We start from the raw sequence: 18,114 nt of genomic DNA on the forward strand, positions 1-18,114 counted from the left end.
CCAGTCTGTGCTAGCAAAACAGTCCTGTAGCTTAGCATCTGCGTCATCTGACCACTTTTTTATTTACCGAATCACTGGTGCTTCCTGCTTCAGTTTTTGCTTATAAGCAGGAATCAGGAGGATAGAGTTATGGTCAGATTTGCCAAATGGAGGGCGAGGGAGAGCTTTGTATGCGTCTCTGTGTGTGGAGTAAAGGTGGTCTAGAGTTTTTTTTCCCTCTGGTTGCACATTTAACAGGCTGGTAGAAATTAGGTAGAACGGATTTAAGTTTCCCTGCATTAAAGTCCCCGGCCACTAGGAGCGCTGCATCTGGATGAGCGTTTTCCTGTTGATTAATGGCCTTGTACAACTCATTCAGTGCAATCTTAATGCCAGCATTGGTTTGTGGTGGTAAATAGACAGCTATGAAAAATATAGATGAAAACTCTCTTGGTAAATAGTGTGGTCTACAGCTTATCATAAGATACTCTACCTCAGGCGAGCAAAACCTCGAGACTTCCTTAGTATTTGATTTTGTGCACCAGCTGTTGTTTACAAATATACACAGACCGCCACCCCTTGTCTTACCAGAGTCAGCCGTTCTGTCCTGCCGATGTAGCGTATAGCCTGCTAGCTGAATGTTATCATTGTTGTCGTTCAGCCACGACTCCGTGAAACATAAGATATTACAGTTTTTAATGTCCCGTTGGTAGGATAACCGTAATCTTAAATCGTCCAATTTATTCTCAAAAGCTTGAACGTTGGCTAATAGGATTGATGGAAGAGGCAGTTTACTCGCTCGCCGTCGGATCCTTACAAGGCACCCGGATCTGCGTCCGCGATATCTCCGTCTCTTCCTCACGCGAATGACGGGGATTTGGGCCTTGTCGGGTGTCTGTATGATATCCTTCGCGGCCGCCTCGTTGAAGAAAAAATCTTCTTCCAATGCGAGGTGAGTAATCGCTGTCCTGATATCCAGAAGCTCTTTTTGGTTATAAGAGACGATGGCAGAAACATTATGTACAAAATAAATTACAAATAACGCGGAAAAACACACATAATAGTACAATTGGTTAGAGGGTTGGTTAGAGGGCTGTAAAACGGCAGCCATCTTCTCCGGCGCTGCTCCAGTCCCAACAGTACTCTGCACTCTCTGACGCTCTGTAACACACAAACCTATATCTGTTTTGTTTGGGGGTGAAAGTTGCTGATGTAATTGGTGCCAAGTCTCCATTGTTCTCTTCATGTTGTATTGGGCCTAGTAATGGCCCTATGTACTGCACGTGTGGCGATAGAGAAGCTGGCCTGTCCAAAGGAACACAGGCGTTCTGCCCAGGTGCCCACTTATTGTGTCTGGCTCTAGACTAGAGCATAAAGGGAGGGAAAAGGTATTAAGAAGTGTGGGACTTGTGTTAAGGGCTGAAAATCAACTCCTATGCTGAGCCAATGAAACATTGAATATCAGACATTTCTGTCTCCCTGACTCGCCCGTAAAACCAAACCCTGCTCACTGCAGCAGACAGGGTTGGCCTTGGTCACCTAGGGTCTTGTGATGCAATAATCCATGGCTTGTGAAACGCTCTGTCTTTGAACAAGTCAAACCTATTTTCAAAGGTTTGTAAACAAAATATCACCTTCAGGCTCATTAGTGCTTAGCGATTAGTGCTTTTTGAGGTCGGTTCATATAATTTAAAAAAATCAGTTTTCAATTTAATATAAATGTTTGAGGATACTTCTGTATTCTGGCAATGAAGCTCTTTATCTACTTCCCCAGAGTCAGATGAACTCGTGGATACCATTTTTATGTCTCTGCGTGCCGTTTGAAGGAAGTTGCTGACTAGCTTTAGCGCAATGACTGGAAGTCTGTGGTAACTGCTAGCATGCTAGTAGTTACCATAGACTTCCAGTCATTGCCTAACAGTAGTTTGCATTGGCTCGCAAAACTACCTCTAAATTCCTTTATACTGGATGCAGAGACATAAAAATGAGTTAATCTGACTCTGGGGAAGTACAGTACCTTCAAAAAGTATTTAGACACCTTGACTTTTTCCACATTTTGTTACATTACAGCCTTATTCTAAAATTGATTAAATAAATACAAATCATCAGCAATCTACACATAATACCCCATAACGACAAAGCGAAAACAGGTTTTTAGAAATGTTAGCTAATTTTATAAAAATTCAAAACAGAAATACCTTATTTGCATAAGTATTCAGACCCTTTGCTATGAGACTCGAAATTGAACTCAGGTGCATCCTGTTTCTATTGATCATCCTTGAGTCCACCTGTGGTAAACATGATTTGGAAAGGCACACACCTGTCTATATAAGGTCCCACAGTTGACAGTGCATGTCAGAGCAAAAACCAAGCCATGAGGTCGAAGGAATTGTCCGTAGAGCTCCGAGACAGGATTGTGTCGAGGCACAGAATTGGGGAAGGGTACCAAAACATTTCTGCAGCATTGAATGTCCCCAAGAACACAGTGGCCTCCATCATTCTTAAATGGAATAAGTTTGGAAACACCTAGACTCTTCCTAGAGCTGGCTGCCCGGCCAAACTGAGCAATCGGGGGAGAAGGGCCTTGTTCAGGGAGGTGACCAAGAACCCGATGGTCACTTTGACAGAGCTCTGGAGTTCCTCTGTGGAGATGGGAGAACCTTCCACAAGGACAGCCATCTCTGCAGTACTCCACCAATCTCGCCTTTATGGTAGAGTGACCAGACAGAAGCCACTCCTCAGTAAAATGCATATGACAGCCTGCTTGGAGTTTGCCAAAAGGCACTTAAAAGACTCTCAGACCATGAGAAACAAGATTCTCTGGTCTGATGAAACCAAGATTGAACTCTTTGGCCTGACACCATCCCTACGGTGAAGCATGGTGGGGGCAGCGTAATGCTGTGGGGATATTTTTCAGCGGCAGGGACTGGGAGACTAGTCAGGATCGATGCAAAGATGAACGGAGCAAAATACAGAGAGCCTTGATGAAAACCTGCTCCAGAGCTCTCAGGATCTCAGATTGGGGCTACGGTTCACCTTCCAACATGACAACGACCCTAAGCACACAGCCAAGACAACGCAGGAGTGGCTTCAGGACAAGTCTCTGAATGTCCTTGAGTGGCCCAGCCAAAGCCCGGACTTGAACCCGATCGAGCATCTCTGGAGAGACCTGAAAATAGCTGTGCAGTGACGCTCCCCATCCAACCTGACAGAGCTTGAGAGGATCAGCAGAGAAGAATGGGAGAAACTCCCCAAATTCAGGTGTGTCAAGCTTGTAGCTTCTTACCCAAGATGATTCGAGGCTGTAATCGCTGCCAAAGGTGCTTCAACAAAGGTCTGAGTAAAGGGCTGTAGGCTGTAACCTACCAAAAGTGTATACTTTTAGAAGGCACTGTAGATAAATGGCTTCGTTGCCAGAATCCAAAGTAATAATAATAATAATAATAATAATAATAATATGCCATTTAGCAGACGCTTTTATCCAAAGCGACTTAGTCATGTGTGCATACATTTTTACATATGGGTGGTCCCGGGGATCGAACCCACTACCCTGGCGTTACAAGTGCCATGCTCTACCAATTGAGCTACAGAGGACCACAAGTATCCCTTTAAATGTATTATGAAATATGACCTTGAAATTATTTGAGCTTTTCATTTGAAATTGCGTAGCCAAATATTGAGACTTCAATTGCCAAAACATTGAAACGATTTCATTGTCTAACAACACAGAATAAAACAATTAATAAGAGTCCCATGACGGTAGTGACTGCCCGTTATTGTGTGCTTATCACCACGTCATGTTTGTTGATAACTGGGGTTGCAACATTTCTGGAACTTTCTGAAAATTGCCAGGTTTTCCAGAAATCCTGGTTGGAGGATTCTGGATTCCATGCATATTCCCTCCTGATTATATACATCTTCCAACCGGGTTTTCTTTTAAACCTGGGAAAGTTACCGGAGTTTAGCAACCCTATTGACAACTCAATCAAATATTAACCCTGTTTGGATGTTGAGTTGGTCACAGTTGACAAAAGACACATGGGCCCTAAGGGTATACATTTAAGCATTGCCATGGATTGACAACATACCTTGTCTTGGACACAGACACTGAACAGATACTTCACTGAGAACTCACCACAGAAGACATTAAGTATTGTGTTCTCCTGATGATGATCCATCTACTGATGGTGCAACTGCCTCAATTTGTAAAAGCATTACAAGAAAATGGGTGTGCAGCAGCTCCAGTAGTTGCCACAACATATTTAAACAGTTTGGAGAGGCTGAGAAACACGTCTAGTTATGTTGCCAGAAGATGTAAGGAAATAAGGGACAGATATGATCAACATGAAGATGGGCTGTACTACCTGACTACAACCAGCGGGACGGTCTACCAGACCGTCTGCGACATGACCACCACTGGCGGCGGCTGGACTCTTCTGGCGAGCGTGCACGAGAACAACATGTATGGGAAGTGCACGATGGGCGACCGTTGGTCCAGCCAGCAAGGCAGCAACCCCAACTGGCCAGACGGAGATGGGAACTGGGCCAACAGGGCCAGTTTTGGAACTGCAGAGGGCGCCACCTCGGACGACTTCAAGAATCCTGGGTATTATGACATTGTGGCAGAAGACATGTCGGTGTGGCACGTTCCCAACAACTCCCCTATGGAACACTGGAACCTAGCCGCCATCCTCCGCTACCACACTGAGAGACGCTTCCTTGCAGTCAAGGGGGAAATCTGCATCAACTCTTTAAGCTCTACCCAGTGAGATATAATGCTGGGGCAAGTGGGACCACAGGACTTGTCATTCCAATCGTGTACGACTTTGGGGATAAAGAAACCACAATAACATTTTACGGACCCAACACAAGAAACCAGTTTGAGCCTGGCTTCATCACTTTCAGGCCAATAAATAATGTACAGACAGCCATGGCTATCTGCTCTGGGGTCAAACCAAGAAATGGCAGCGACACTGAACATTACTTTATTGGTGGTGGTGGACATTTCCCTGAGGCAGCGCCTCGTCAGTGTGGTGACTTCCCGGCCTTTGACTGGAATGGCTATGGAACCAACACAGTGTATCAAAGGAGATTACTGAAGCAGCTGTGTTACTCTTCTACCATTAAAATTCTTCCTATTGATTATCAATGCAATATATTACTCTAATTCGATTATTTAAAAAAAAAAATATTATTATCAAATATATGTAAAGATTAATTTAGTTTATACTGTTTGTATATAATAGACATAACAGAACTAGGATTTGCATTTGTTTAATCTATGAATGCCTTATCCCTGTAGTAAGATGGAATACATCTATCATAGTTTCTTTGTTTTTAAAATAGAAAGAGATTAGTATTATATAATTTTGTGAATATGAATGACTAAAATAAAGACTACTCTGAAGGAGAAATTGACAACAGTTGTGATTTCAATATGTTTCAATATGCATTGTCTGTAGGCATGAAAGACATGCCAAAGTTTAGAGTTCGGTGAACTTTACTGTGCGTTGTTCAGTGAGCTGTAGTACATTGTCAAGTCACCACCTCTGTTCCCTGTATAACGTCAATATTGCAATAAACATAACATGACAAAAAAAGGTGTCCTGTATTATTCAAACGCAATGTTTATTTAACTGGCTACAACAAATACAGGCACTGTACCTTCACAAAAGGATGGTATGTTTCTCTCAGTGGCCTGAAAATAATTTTAAAGTAAAAAATTGTCATGTGTGATAGATTTATTTTCTCTCTCCCTCCCAGCCGACTACAGTACTAGTGAGATGCTGGTGAACATGGGCAACCTCCCCCTGGATGAGTTCTACCCGGCGGTGGCCATCGTGACGCTGATGCGCATCCTGCGTGACCCCTCCCTCTCTAACCACCACACCATGGTGGTGCAGGCAGTCACCTTCATCTTCAAGTCCCTGGGCCTCAAGTGTGTCCAGTTCCTGCCCCAGGTCATGCCCACCTTCCTCAACGTCATCCGCGTGTGTGACGCTAGCATCCGAGAGGTAACTAGCTAGTTACTGCTAGCCGGGAACTTTGTTGTGTTTCAGGATTTCTTCTTGTTGATTGGCACTTGTGGCTGTTAATTGTTGTGTATTTCTTTGTTTTAGCTGAAATTCAGTACTATCGCTAGTTGTTTTGGGAAATTATGGATTTTTAGAGGTAGCTAGGTAAAAGTCAGGGTAGCTGTAAAGTTAAAAAGGCTGTGCCATACATGTAAAGGTAACTAAAGATAGATCCTTTCCACTTCAGTGTTTTTACCTGCTTCTTTCCGAAGTTGTTTTGCACCAGGCCATTTTTATTACAACCACACGTTTTCAACTCCATAAATTCAACCTGGATCACGCTGTCAGGGGTTTGAAATCGGGATTCGAGATGCATGTAGCTAAAGCATTGACCCACGACCAGATAGTTTTGCTTACACCTGTTATTTTCTCTACCTCTCTTTCAGTTTCTCTTCCAGCAGATGGGGATGGTCGTGTGCTTTGTAAAAATCCACATCCGCCCCTACATGGATGACATCTTCACACTCATCAGAGTGAGTTGCCTCTTCAAAAACAAGGCCCCTTTTCTTTCTCTCTTTTTTCCACTGGCTCAGAAACAGCTGCAAACTCTTAATTGTGTACATTTCTCTCTCGACTTTCCTCTTTGGCGCTAATGCGTAAGGGGAAATGTGACTTGAGCGTGACTCTCTTACTGGCATGAAGCCTGTTTGTCCATCTAGAATGAAAGAGTTGCACCATTAAAAGCTGTTTGTTATGGAGAAACTATTTTGTTTGTATAAAAGTTGTTCAGAAATAAGTATTTGGTAGTTTTCTCACAGTATTTCTTTTACATTAAGTATTGCAATATTTTATTAAACTGCTCCACTCTACAGTGTCATTCCCTCCAATTGACTGAACTTCAATAGTGCGAAGAAAAAAGTACATGTGGGAAGTCCTACTGTGAAAGCAACTGTTAAAACCTACGAGCCCATTCATTCCATCCCGTTTGAGTAGGTTATTTTTTTTGTGGGGGGGATGATTATTATGGGTTAAAAAAACACTCCAGGCCACTCTTGAATGTCTAAAACTAGATAGAAAATATGTAGAAATTATAATGGACCTATATATTTTCAAATAACTGCAATTTTTCTCAGTTGAATTTCGAAAATTCCAACGGTCTAGCAGTACATACTCATATAGCCAGGAACAAAATATAAAATGTCCATTATTTACTGGAATCAAAATAACATTCTGAATCAGCAGTCAGTAACTTCTCCGGGAAACTGGGCCATTGCACATTTTAGCTGGAGTTAATAAATGGTGAGTAAAACAAAGGGCTCTATTCATTGTAGTAACTGTCTACCTCATGCGTCCAGATGAGGGGCTGGAATAGCCATTCGGGACTTCGGGAGGTGAAATCACATCATCTGCTGTAGGAATAGCAGCCCTAACTTAGGCTAGTTCCAGTCAGAGCAGGAAAGCGGGGGTTGGAACACTGGCCACTCGCAAAATGCCTCTATGAGCATTCATAGCTTAAGGATATTGGCCCTTCAATGTATTGCGTGACTACATTCCTTTACACCCCCATTATCTCCCAATCACCAGTGGCTATGACAGATCTTAAGCCCTGTTTTTCATAATGGTGGCGGAGTCATTTTGAGGAAGGATGTCGAGTTGATTGACAGGAAATTGGCATCCCGCCACTGGCACGTGAGGACGTCGCATTGCATAGAGGAGGAATCTCCTTCTAAATCTTCCATCTCACTGATGGAAACACCATTTGACCCAGTTACCCCAGTGCCAGACCCTCACATCTCTCCTAATGTATGGCAATGGGACCGCATGAGGTAGTGCTTGGTCGCTAGCACTTTGGCCGTACCATCCAAAGCTCTTAAAAACCTGTACAAACCATAAAAAGGCCAAAACATAAGGACCTGGACTCATTATTTAGGAAAAACAAATTTCTCAATACGGGGGTAATGTCCCTCCATGGCTTAAGGGTGGAATCCTAACTTGAGAACCGTCTCCATTGGCGTCAATGAAGGATTTACGCCGAAGCTGTGCACTCAGATCTCAAGTCAGAATAATGCTTTACATTTTACATATGAGTCATTTAGCAGACACTCTTATCCAGAGCAAGTTACAATCAGTGTATTAAACTAAGGGAGGTATAACCACCACATATCACAGTCATTGCAAGTAACCACGTGTATTATTATCATTCCATAGGAGTACTGGACACCTAACAACCCCATGCAGAACACCATCATCCTGCTGATTGAACAGATCGTGGTGGCCCTGGGTGGGGAGTTCAAGCTCTACCTGCCGCAGCTCATCCCACACATGCTGCGTGTCTTCATGCACGATATGAGCATGGGCCGCGGGGTCACCATCAAGGTAAGGTCGTGAGGATGATGTCATCCTTTCTCAGGACCTACTTCCACACACGTCTGGGGGTTTGTTAGTACCGTACTGTTTTGGTCAGAATTAGACCTTTTCCAAGAGAGTGTCAGCAGGCAGAACGGGTTGAAATGACATCATTTACCTCTGCACTTCTATATCGTTCCAGTTATTTTTGCCATTGTCCTAGCGAGCAATGACATAAATATCTGGACTGACATAGACCTACAGAGGTCACTTTTATCATTTTGGACTATGTAGTGTGTTTTATGTTCTCAGCACCACTTAGAGGAAATGTGCCGATGCGCTTGTTAAAACAGTATTTGTTCAAAAAGTATTTTCCTGTAACCAGTGACTACCACATCAACACACATTGTAATTGTACACCGTAAGTCATGGTTAGTCAAATATATGAGGACTTGAGGAACCGTTACATAAATTAAATCATTTATCGGTTCTTTAAAATCATAATCTACTGCACTACTGCCACAACATGGCCCCTTCAAAGTCCAGTTTACTTCCTGTTCTTCTAGGTACCATTTGTTTGTGGTTGCCATCAAAACTCACCCCATGACCCTTTTTTAGTCTAGCCAAAGCATAATCATTACAACAACCCAGCCAACGAAGCATAGCTGGTACTCTCTCATATTTCACCGATTAGCTATGACACCGATATGGGTTTTCCTCAAAGTAAATCTTGGGGGTGAAAATAGACCACAGGGCAACATCGCACTCTAACTAACCCACCACAGTTATTCAACCTCTCTCCGGTGTAGCGGGTATCTTGTTTCTCTAAGGCAACGATGGGATATTAGATAACCAGAAGCACACAGCTAGCTTCAACCTCCTACAGTATGTCTGGATATGGTCTATAGAACCCAAGTTCTAGGTTATGGCCCAAATGGCACCCTATTTCCTTTATACTGCACTACTTTTGACCAGAGCCAATAGGGGGTCTCAGGTCAAAAGTAGTGCAGTATATAGGGAATAGGGTGCCATTTGGAAGGCAGCCCTGGTCTAACCTCTATGTATTACCAGAGGGTCACAGTAGAGACATGAAGAATCAGGTTACCTTCCAGTCCAGGTAGAGAAAAGAAAACAGAACTCCATCATTCGCGGGAGCTGTTCAGTCTAGCTCCCAACTTCCTGTAGTCTCGCCAAGGCAATTAAGAAGGGGGTCTTACAGTCAATGGTGTAGGCTATACGTCATCCACACCTGACACGTACACACACACACACACACAGACATTCTTGCTGCCCCCTCGCATTCAGTAATTATGTACTGGAAAATTGGTTAGTTGCACAGAAAACATCCACCCACTTTACTGCGCTGAAATCCATGGCAAGAGTGTGGTGTTGGAACCAGTGTGCTCTTATGAAGCAAGTAGGAGGGCCAGGAGTATCAAAAAGGACATTGTTCTGTAGCCTTAGCTCACAATGACTAAGAACCTCTTTTGAAAGACATGGATGTTGGCATTGGCACTCACTTTTCATGAACAATACCATACACATTGCATATGTAAAATGCAAACATACAATTGACTTTGCTGATGCGAAAGTTCCTCAATACCTCTTGTCTTGTTATACTTTTTGACCATCCAACCAGTATAAGGATGCATACTATCTGCTCCTCCATTTGGTGGTATACCAGTCTCTCCCATTAGGTTTACCATCAGGGCTGTATCTTGTCTTTGATCTATTTCTTAGATTGCCTGTTTTATCTCTGTATTGACTATATTGTATCTTCAGCTCCTCAATGCCATTCAGCTGTTTGGTGCTAACCTGGACGACTACCTCCACCTGTTGCTGCCTCCCATCGTCAAGCTGTTTGATGCCCCGGATGTACCCCTACAGGCCCGCAAGTGAGTTCAACACACATCTCCCACACACTTGGTTATAGAGCACATGCACTGTAAAGTACATTTTGAGAGTTTATGAATTGACACACAGGTCACTGAGTCACATGAGTATATTCACTCCCATGTTAAATGTTCTTCCCCATCTCCTCCCAATTGGTAATATTACATTAATGAGTAGTGAAGAAATGGGGCCCACTTTCCAAGATACAAAGTGCCAGCATCTTACGTTTATTGTCTGGGTGTCATGGAAGAAATGTGTTCATAAATAAAGGGCTCCCATTTCGATTTCCTAGCATTTGGAGCGAGACGGCCCTTTCTCGGCCACGCTCTCCCAGTGCACTTTGGTAGCTGAGCTTTTTTCTATGTGTTGTTTATCTGTGTTTCCCTCACCCTTCAGGGTTGCTTTGGAGACGCTAGACAGGCTGACGGAGTCCCTGGACTTCACGGACTACGCGTCGCGCATCATTCACCCCATAGTACGCGCGCTGGACAACACCCCCGAGCTACGCATCACAGCCATGGACACGCTGTCCTCGCTCGTTTTCCAGCTGGGCAAGAAGGTACCTCGTTATTAGTTACCGTACCCCCAGGGCCCTCGTAGAACCGCAAACAGGAGCTGACACACACATGCACGCACATGCACACACACACACAAACACGCGGACACACACACACACATCCCAGGACCATACGTTTCTCTTCAAGTTTCTCTCCTGTACCTGTGGTTTTTACTACTTCCTGCGGGTCGGTGATGTCATCACATGGTGCCGCAGTTGGGACCGTTACTGTTTACGAGAGTCGATGAGGTCACCCCCCTTAGCCCCACCCAAACCTTAGAAACTAGACCACATGCAGGGAAGTCTGGCCCCGATTTGAAAAGCAGCAGCTTTTGATCAAACCAGGGGCAACGGAGGTTAGATACAGATGGCATCGCCAGTCTGTCGTTAGTGTTATGGCCAGAGGGGACGGAGGTGAACAGATTAAATGCATAAACCACCACATAGCCTACACTCTTTTATTTACTCTCTCTCCTCTCTTTCTCTACTTTTCCCGGCTTCAGTACCAGATCTTTATCCCCATGGTGAACAAAGTGATGTTGAAGCACAGGATCAATCACCAGCGCTATGACGTGCTCATATGTCGGATCGTCAAGGTCTGTTTTGTTCTCCTCGCAACATGTTTGGCCTTAACCTGTATGTGTGTGTGTGTATGTACACTACTGGTAAAAAGTTTTAGAGCAGCTACTCATTCAAGGGGCTTTCTTTATTTTCACTATTTTCTACATTGTAGAATAATAGTGAAGACATCAACACTATGAAATAACATATATGGAATCATGTAGTAACCAAAAAAGTGTTAAACAAATCAACATATATTTTATATTTGACATTCTTCAAATAGCCACCCTTTGCCTTGATTACAGCTTTGTTTTGATGTCTTCACTATTATTCTACAATGTAGAAAATAGTAAAAATAAAGAAAAACCCTTGAAAGAGTAGGTGTTCTAAAACTTTTGACCGGTAGTGTATATATTTATAATTTTTCAAAAAAATAGAAATACCTTATTTACATAAATATTTAGACCCTTTGCTATGAGACTCGAAATTGAGCTCAGGTGCATCCTGTTTCCATTGATCATCCTTGAGATGTTTCTCCATCTGTGGTAAATTCAATGGATTGGACATGATTTGGAAAGGCACACACCTGTCTTTATAAGTTCTCACAGTTGACAGTACATGTCAGTGCAAAAACCAAGCCATGAGGTCGAAGGAATTGTCCGTAGAGCTCCGAGACAGGATTATGTCGAGGCACAGATCTGGGGAACGGTACCAACACATTTCTGCAGCATTGCAGGTCCCCAAGGACACAGTGGCCTCCATCATTCTTAAATGGAAGAAGTTTGGAACCACCAAGACTCTTCCGAAAGCTGGCCGACCGGCCAAACTGAGCAATCGGGGGAGAAGGGCCTTGGTCAGGGAGGTGACCAAGAACCCAATGGTCACTCTGACAGAGCTCCAGAGTTCCTCTGTGGAGATGGGAGAACCTTTCAGAAGGACAACCATCTCTGCAGCACTCCACCAATCAGGCCTTTATGGTAGGGTGGCCAGACAGAAGCCACTCCTCAGTAAAAGGCACATGACAGCTCGCTTGGAGTTTGCCAAAAGGCACCTAAAGGACTCTCAGACCATGAGAAACAAGATTATTTGGTCTGATGAAACCACGATTGAACTCTTTGGTCTGAATGCCAAGCGTCACGTCTGGAGGAAACCTGGCACCATCCCTACGGTGAAGCATGGTGCTGTGGGGATGTTTGTCAGCGGCAGGGACTGGGAGACTAGTCAGGATCGAGGAAAATATGAACGGAGCAAAGTACAGAGATTCTTGCTCCAGAGCACTCAGGACCTCAGACTGGGGAGAATGTTCACCTTCCAACAGGACAGCAACCCTAAGCACACAGCCAAGACAACGCAGGAGTGGCTTTGGGACAAGTCTCTGAATATCCTTGAGTGGCCCAGCCAGGGTCCGGACTTGAACCTGATCGAACATCTCTGGAGAGACCTGAAAATAGCTTTGCAGCGATGCTCCCCATCCAACTTGACAGGGCTTGAGAGGATCTGTAGAGAAGAATGGGAGAAACTCCCCAAATACAGGTGTGCCAAGCTTGTAGCGTCATACCCAAGAAGACTCGAGGCTGTAATCGCTGCCAAAGGTGCTTCAACAAAGTACTGAATAAAGGGTCTGAATACTTATGCAAATGTGATATTTCAGTTTAATTGTTTTATATAAATTAGCAAATATTTCAAAAAAACGTTTTTTGCTTTGTCATAATGGGGTATTGTGTGTAGATTGATGAGGGGAAACTATTTAATCCATTTTAGAAGAAGGTTGTAACGTAACAAAATGTGGAAAAAGTCAAGGGATCTTCCCGAATGCACTGTATATACACTACCGGTCAAAAGTTGGTAACTAATGAACTTATCCTGGACTGAGTAGGTGTTCTAAAACGTTTGACCGGTAGTGTATATATAATAGTGAGGCAACATATGGAACAATATGCAAAAATCAGAGAATACTCTGAAAACGATGATCCTATCGTGTGGTAGTAGTCCTGAGTCCAACTCTCGCACATTGTCAGCACGTGCCATGAAATGTGTTGAGAATAGAGAGGAGGCAGTCTTTGTGAGGAACACACGAAGGCACGTTTGAACAATTAGAATTCCAAGCCGACGGTGTAATAGAAGAATATTCATCGAGGCACGTTGCTTGTCAACAGTGTGCTTCTCTTCAGGAAGGAAATGCAATTAGTGTTGACAACGCATGTTTAGAAGCCCTGATGTGTATGTGTTTTGTGTGTCATGGTAACCATGTTTATCTCAGGGGTACACTTTGGCGGAGGAGGAAGAGGATCCTTTAATCTTCCAGCATCGACAGCTGCGCAGTAACCAGGGTGACGTCGGTAGTGGCCCGGCGGAGGCGGGGCCAATGAAGAAGCTCCACGTCAGCACCACAGCCCTGCAGAAGGTCAGGATAAATAACTTGGCATTTCACTTCCTGCACTGTGTGTTGTCTTATTTCAAGTAATACATTAGTTTTTGTCCTCAAACAGGTAGTGCTTTTGGTTTTAGAGACTCGTTATGAAATCACTTCATGGTCCATTGATTGTGATTTTTCAAACAAAGGGTCTGTTATGGTGGATATATAAATGTTTTTCCTTTGACAGTGTGCTCTGTTTTCATCCAATACACTTCACCAGGCATTAAGTCAAGTGTGTTACTGATATAATCGCCAATTTTCCCTTTCTATAAGATGCCAATGGCCAACAATTTGAACTACCTTTGCCTCTGCGCGTCTAATCATTCTAACACATAGTGCCAGACACTGACCTGTCAGATCTGCTGATGGAGACGTCTTCCATCTTCCCTCACCAACTGTTGCCATATGAAGTGCATTAACGTGATTTCCTTACATTTTTCCTGGTGGCCACAGGCCTGGGGCGCCGCTCGGAAGGTGTCCAAGGACGACTGGCTGGAGTGGCTGAGGCGCCTGAGCGTGGTCCTGCTGAAGGAGTCGTCCTCCCCTGCCCTGCGCTCGTGCTGGTCTCTGGCCCAAACCTACATTCCCCTCGCCAGGTATAGCTATCCGCTTTCCTTCCTTCCTTCCCTCCCTCTATCTCTCCATCCATCCCTCTCTTCCACGTTCCACCACACTTCAGAGCACCAGGCAGTCAACCCGTTTTTTCCCACAGAGGTCCTCAGTAAACCACAGAGGTCCTCATAAGTGTCAAGTTGCAGTTTAGTTTGAATCAAAATACCCTCTTTTCCACTCTTAAACCAGATCATGTTTTGTTTTGCTGCGATAACTTGGGCACGCCTTGGTGTGGCATCCATGGGCTGTTTTTATTTTCTGAAGCCTAAACAATATAATGTGGTCTTTTAACAGATGCTTTCTTTCAAAGCGACATACAATTGTCCAAAGGTGCTTAATAACCGCATTCCGTGAACATTTAGAAATGGTTTAACTAAAAGAAACCTATAAGCAATTGTCCAATTTGAAAGAAGTCCCTTTTTTTTCTATAAACCCCCCTAAAAACCCTATGAATAGAACGTATAATTATTATGATGAACTAATGAACTTATGGTCCTTCAAACTGACTGTGATTTAATACCTGTTGCAGTTGTTAACACACAAAAAGACAAACAGGAGGCCTATATCTTGCCCTGAAGACTTGAATTATATACAAATGAATTATATTCAAAAATATATGCAGAGGTCGAGCATATCAGCATGTACAGTTACTGTTGTTAAGCTGTTGTTAACTTTCCCATCCATTGTCAGGGACCTATTCAACGCAGCCTTTCTGTCATGCTGGTCTGAGCTGAGTGAGGATCAGCAAGATGAGCTGATCCGCAGTATTGAACTGGCCCTCACCTCCCAGGACATCGCCGAGGTCACCCAGACCCTGCTAAACCTGGCTGAGTTCATGGAGCACAGTGACAAGGTGGGTTCATACTCGGAGCAGAGGTCTTCGTTCTCCGAACTATAGCAGAGGTCTTCAGCTCCAGTCCTGGAGAGAACTACTTGGTGTGCAGGCTTTCGTTCCAGCCCAGCAGTGACACACCTGATTTCAAATAATCAACTCATCACTATTCTCAGTCTGGGTATTTATTAGCTGAATCATGTGTGGTGATGGCTGGAATAAAGGCCTACACAACCCATAGTTGGAGAACCTTGGTTTAGAGCTATGCCACGGCATCCATCCTTCCATCAATCCACCCATCTAATGAATGTCCTGTGTCTTTTAAGGGTCCTCTGCCTCTGAGAGACGACAATGGCATTGTTCTGCTGGGTGAGAGGGCTGCCAAATGCCGTGCCTACGCCAAGGCCCTCCACTACAAAGAGCTGGAGTTCCAGAAGGGCGCCTCTCCTCTCATCCTAGAGTCCCTCATCAGGTAGGAACGTCATTAAGAGAACACATTAATCTACACAACCCATTTAGAATGGTGGAGTATTTGGTGGGTGCACACTGTACATTTCCTGTGCTTCCCAGATTTGGCTATGGCCAGCATCAATTGTTCAGATATTCTACAGGTAGCTACTGCGGCAGTACAGCTACTGTATGGTTTATGGTTCCCATTGGGTTATATAACTCTTGCTTGTGTTGGGTGATTTCTACTTGGTGAAGCCTAACCAAAAAATTGCTCGAATGGAAGACCCAGTGCTTTTAGTGGCCATTTTCTTTGGCTCCCCCGTGTCAGTTTTGGTGGAATGCGTGTGATTGCACATGGCTGGGGAGGACAGATGCCAGATGTCCAGTAGTTCAAAGTAGCTGTCACTTGCCTTGATGACAAAGTGTAAACAGAGAGAGAGCGCACCGGTTACGTAAGTACAATGTCCGTCTGGTACATTTTGTCCATTTTGTGGATGACACTTGATAATATTCGCTTGGAATTTATTCCGCATGGAAAAGGTGAGTGGATTATTTCTGGATGGGTAGCTATTTTGGAAAGAAGGCTGCTACGATTTGATGTAATGGGATGTTTTGATTAGTGTGCCATGAATTGAACAACCGACTGTAGCTAATGCTTAAGTGCTTTTTTCGGTTCTTGCTTAGGCCTAGTCACTGTAGCATTGGCAGACTTAACTTTACTCAAATCGGAGTCCGTTTTGAGTTAGGACACAGTGGAACAGGCGTCCACCTCAATACAAATATTCTGAGCGTACACTTTGCTAGTTCTTCCATGACCTATTATTTAGGTGTTGTTCAGTGTATTTGTGAACCACAAAGCCTCACTAGAGACAAGGCCGACCCCTGATAAAGGGGTTGTTAAACGTCCTTTAGTCAACGAGTCTAACGTATTACACAGATAATGGTTGATCCGTCCCCCATCCGGTAGCACTTTCAGAACTCCTGTCATCTTTTCCATCCCTCCTCTCACCCTTGTTTTTTACGCTGGTATTGTATGAAGAGAACTGTTTTCCAGCCATTTAATTGGACGTTTGCCTCCTTTCATCCATCGAGTGGTCTGGAATAGCGTTCTCTCAGGGGCCTGTTTTCAATTTCTCCCAGCCTTGATGAATGATGGGAGCCAGCAGCTCAGTGCTTTCAATCTCCCCATCTGGTTCTCACCTCTCCAGGATTTCCCATAAAATAACCTAGCATTTTGCCCATGAGACTCCTGTGCACCACACAGCCCGTTCTATTCCATCACTTTGGTTGGTGTATATAGAAGTAAGAGATTTCTGGGGCCATTACATGATATTCTTAAGTCAGGACGTTTGGAAGATTGTCTTCCATTTCTTTCCCTATCACCAAATATCCATTTGGCCTTTGCAGTGGATTTGTGATTTTATTTTGTACTTAGTAAAGAGATAAAGCTGTGTGTAAGGTATCAGGACTCAGTTGCTGGTGGGCCTAGCAGTGAAACTTTGATTTTTGGCATTTGTAAGCAAAAAGTAATCTCAAAAAGTAGTCTATTCAGACCATATGGGTCTTCATTTATTTAGCATTTAGGCATTTCAAATCTGTGGAAGGCATTTACAGACACAGAAGCGGAAATGCACAGTCTTCCATTATCCACGCTGTCCTAGGAAGTGAAAGCGACTTTGATGCTCCACAGCCGTCCAGATGCAGGGGTATACAGTATGAATAAGGCATGAGGGACTTTGAGGCAGCAAAAATGATTTAGGAGCCGCGACCTGGGGTTAATCCACTAGACCACTACGGTAGGTGAGCCTAGGGCCCTGTTCGAATACTTTAAAAATCCTTCTTTCATTTCTTCCATCATTGCTTGACGTAATTACCAATCTGAATTGAAACTATGCTTTCACGTAGGCTATTTAATCACGTCGGCTTAGGTATTAAGATAAGGATGTTTTTGAAGGATGTTTTTTTCCTTGTCGCGTTTGCTGTCTGGTAGCTGGACATTGCGGTGAAGAAATTCATACAATTAGAGGATCAAAGCAATACATTTTGATAGAAATCAGTCGAGGTCATTGGGTTCTCACATGACGTTTCATTCAAATTCCCTGTAATTTTATAACATTTTGTGTTGAATTGAAACATTTTCTCGTTTGAATTTAATGATTGGAGTCTGGACGGAGTCCCCCTGGTGCGGTAGCTAATATAAAGGCCTCTTAAAGAAAGGACTGATTTATTTACAGTTTGATCGTGCGACCGGTAACTCGATCGCTTAAGGCAGTGGCTGGAACCGAGTGTCATTGCATCTGGCCCATCTGTTTATAGCAAATGCGTGGCCTTAATGTTGCCCGTGCAAATGAAATTTCAAATGAAGTCTGGGATGCTCAGATGTAAGGGGCTGAAACCTCTTAAGCAGAAGCTATCCTGTCAGACTGTGAGATGAGTACCCATCCAGTGCTGCTCG

General features: G+C 43.8%; 2 protein-coding genes across 3 annotated transcripts in view; both read left to right on the forward strand.

Moving 5' to 3' along the window:
* The window catches only part of mtor (mechanistic target of rapamycin kinase), a 154,515-nt gene that overhangs the window by 18,728 nt on the left and 117,673 nt on the right, over window positions 1–18,114 (forward strand). For both annotated transcript variants that reach the window (XM_045207166.1, XM_045207167.1), the window contains exons 19-28: window positions 5,743–5,993; window positions 6,440–6,526; window positions 8,202–8,369; window positions 10,122–10,234; window positions 10,629–10,791; window positions 11,292–11,384; window positions 13,610–13,753; window positions 14,219–14,361; window positions 15,068–15,230; window positions 15,536–15,681. In XM_045207166.1, coding sequence (XP_045063101.1) covers window positions 5,743–5,993; window positions 6,440–6,526; window positions 8,202–8,369; window positions 10,122–10,234; window positions 10,629–10,791; window positions 11,292–11,384; window positions 13,610–13,753; window positions 14,219–14,361; window positions 15,068–15,230; window positions 15,536–15,681 — 1,471 coding nt within the window. The remainder of the gene's footprint in view (window positions 1–5,742; window positions 5,994–6,439; window positions 6,527–8,201; window positions 8,370–10,121; window positions 10,235–10,628; window positions 10,792–11,291; window positions 11,385–13,609; window positions 13,754–14,218; window positions 14,362–15,067; window positions 15,231–15,535; window positions 15,682–18,114) is intronic.
* LOC121538243 (intelectin-like) lies at window positions 3,940–5,167 on the forward strand. The gene is given in 3 exon segments (XM_041846088.2): window positions 3,940–4,704; window positions 4,707–5,051; window positions 5,054–5,167. Coding segments are annotated over 3 exon segments (957 nt in total). The 5' UTR covers window positions 3,940–4,145; the 3' UTR covers window positions 5,107–5,167.

This window comes from Coregonus clupeaformis, chromosome 24 (genome assembly GCF_020615455.1).
Source record: "Coregonus clupeaformis isolate EN_2021a chromosome 24, ASM2061545v1, whole genome shotgun sequence".
NCBI classification, from domain to species: domain Eukaryota; kingdom Metazoa; phylum Chordata; class Actinopteri; order Salmoniformes; family Salmonidae; genus Coregonus; species Coregonus clupeaformis.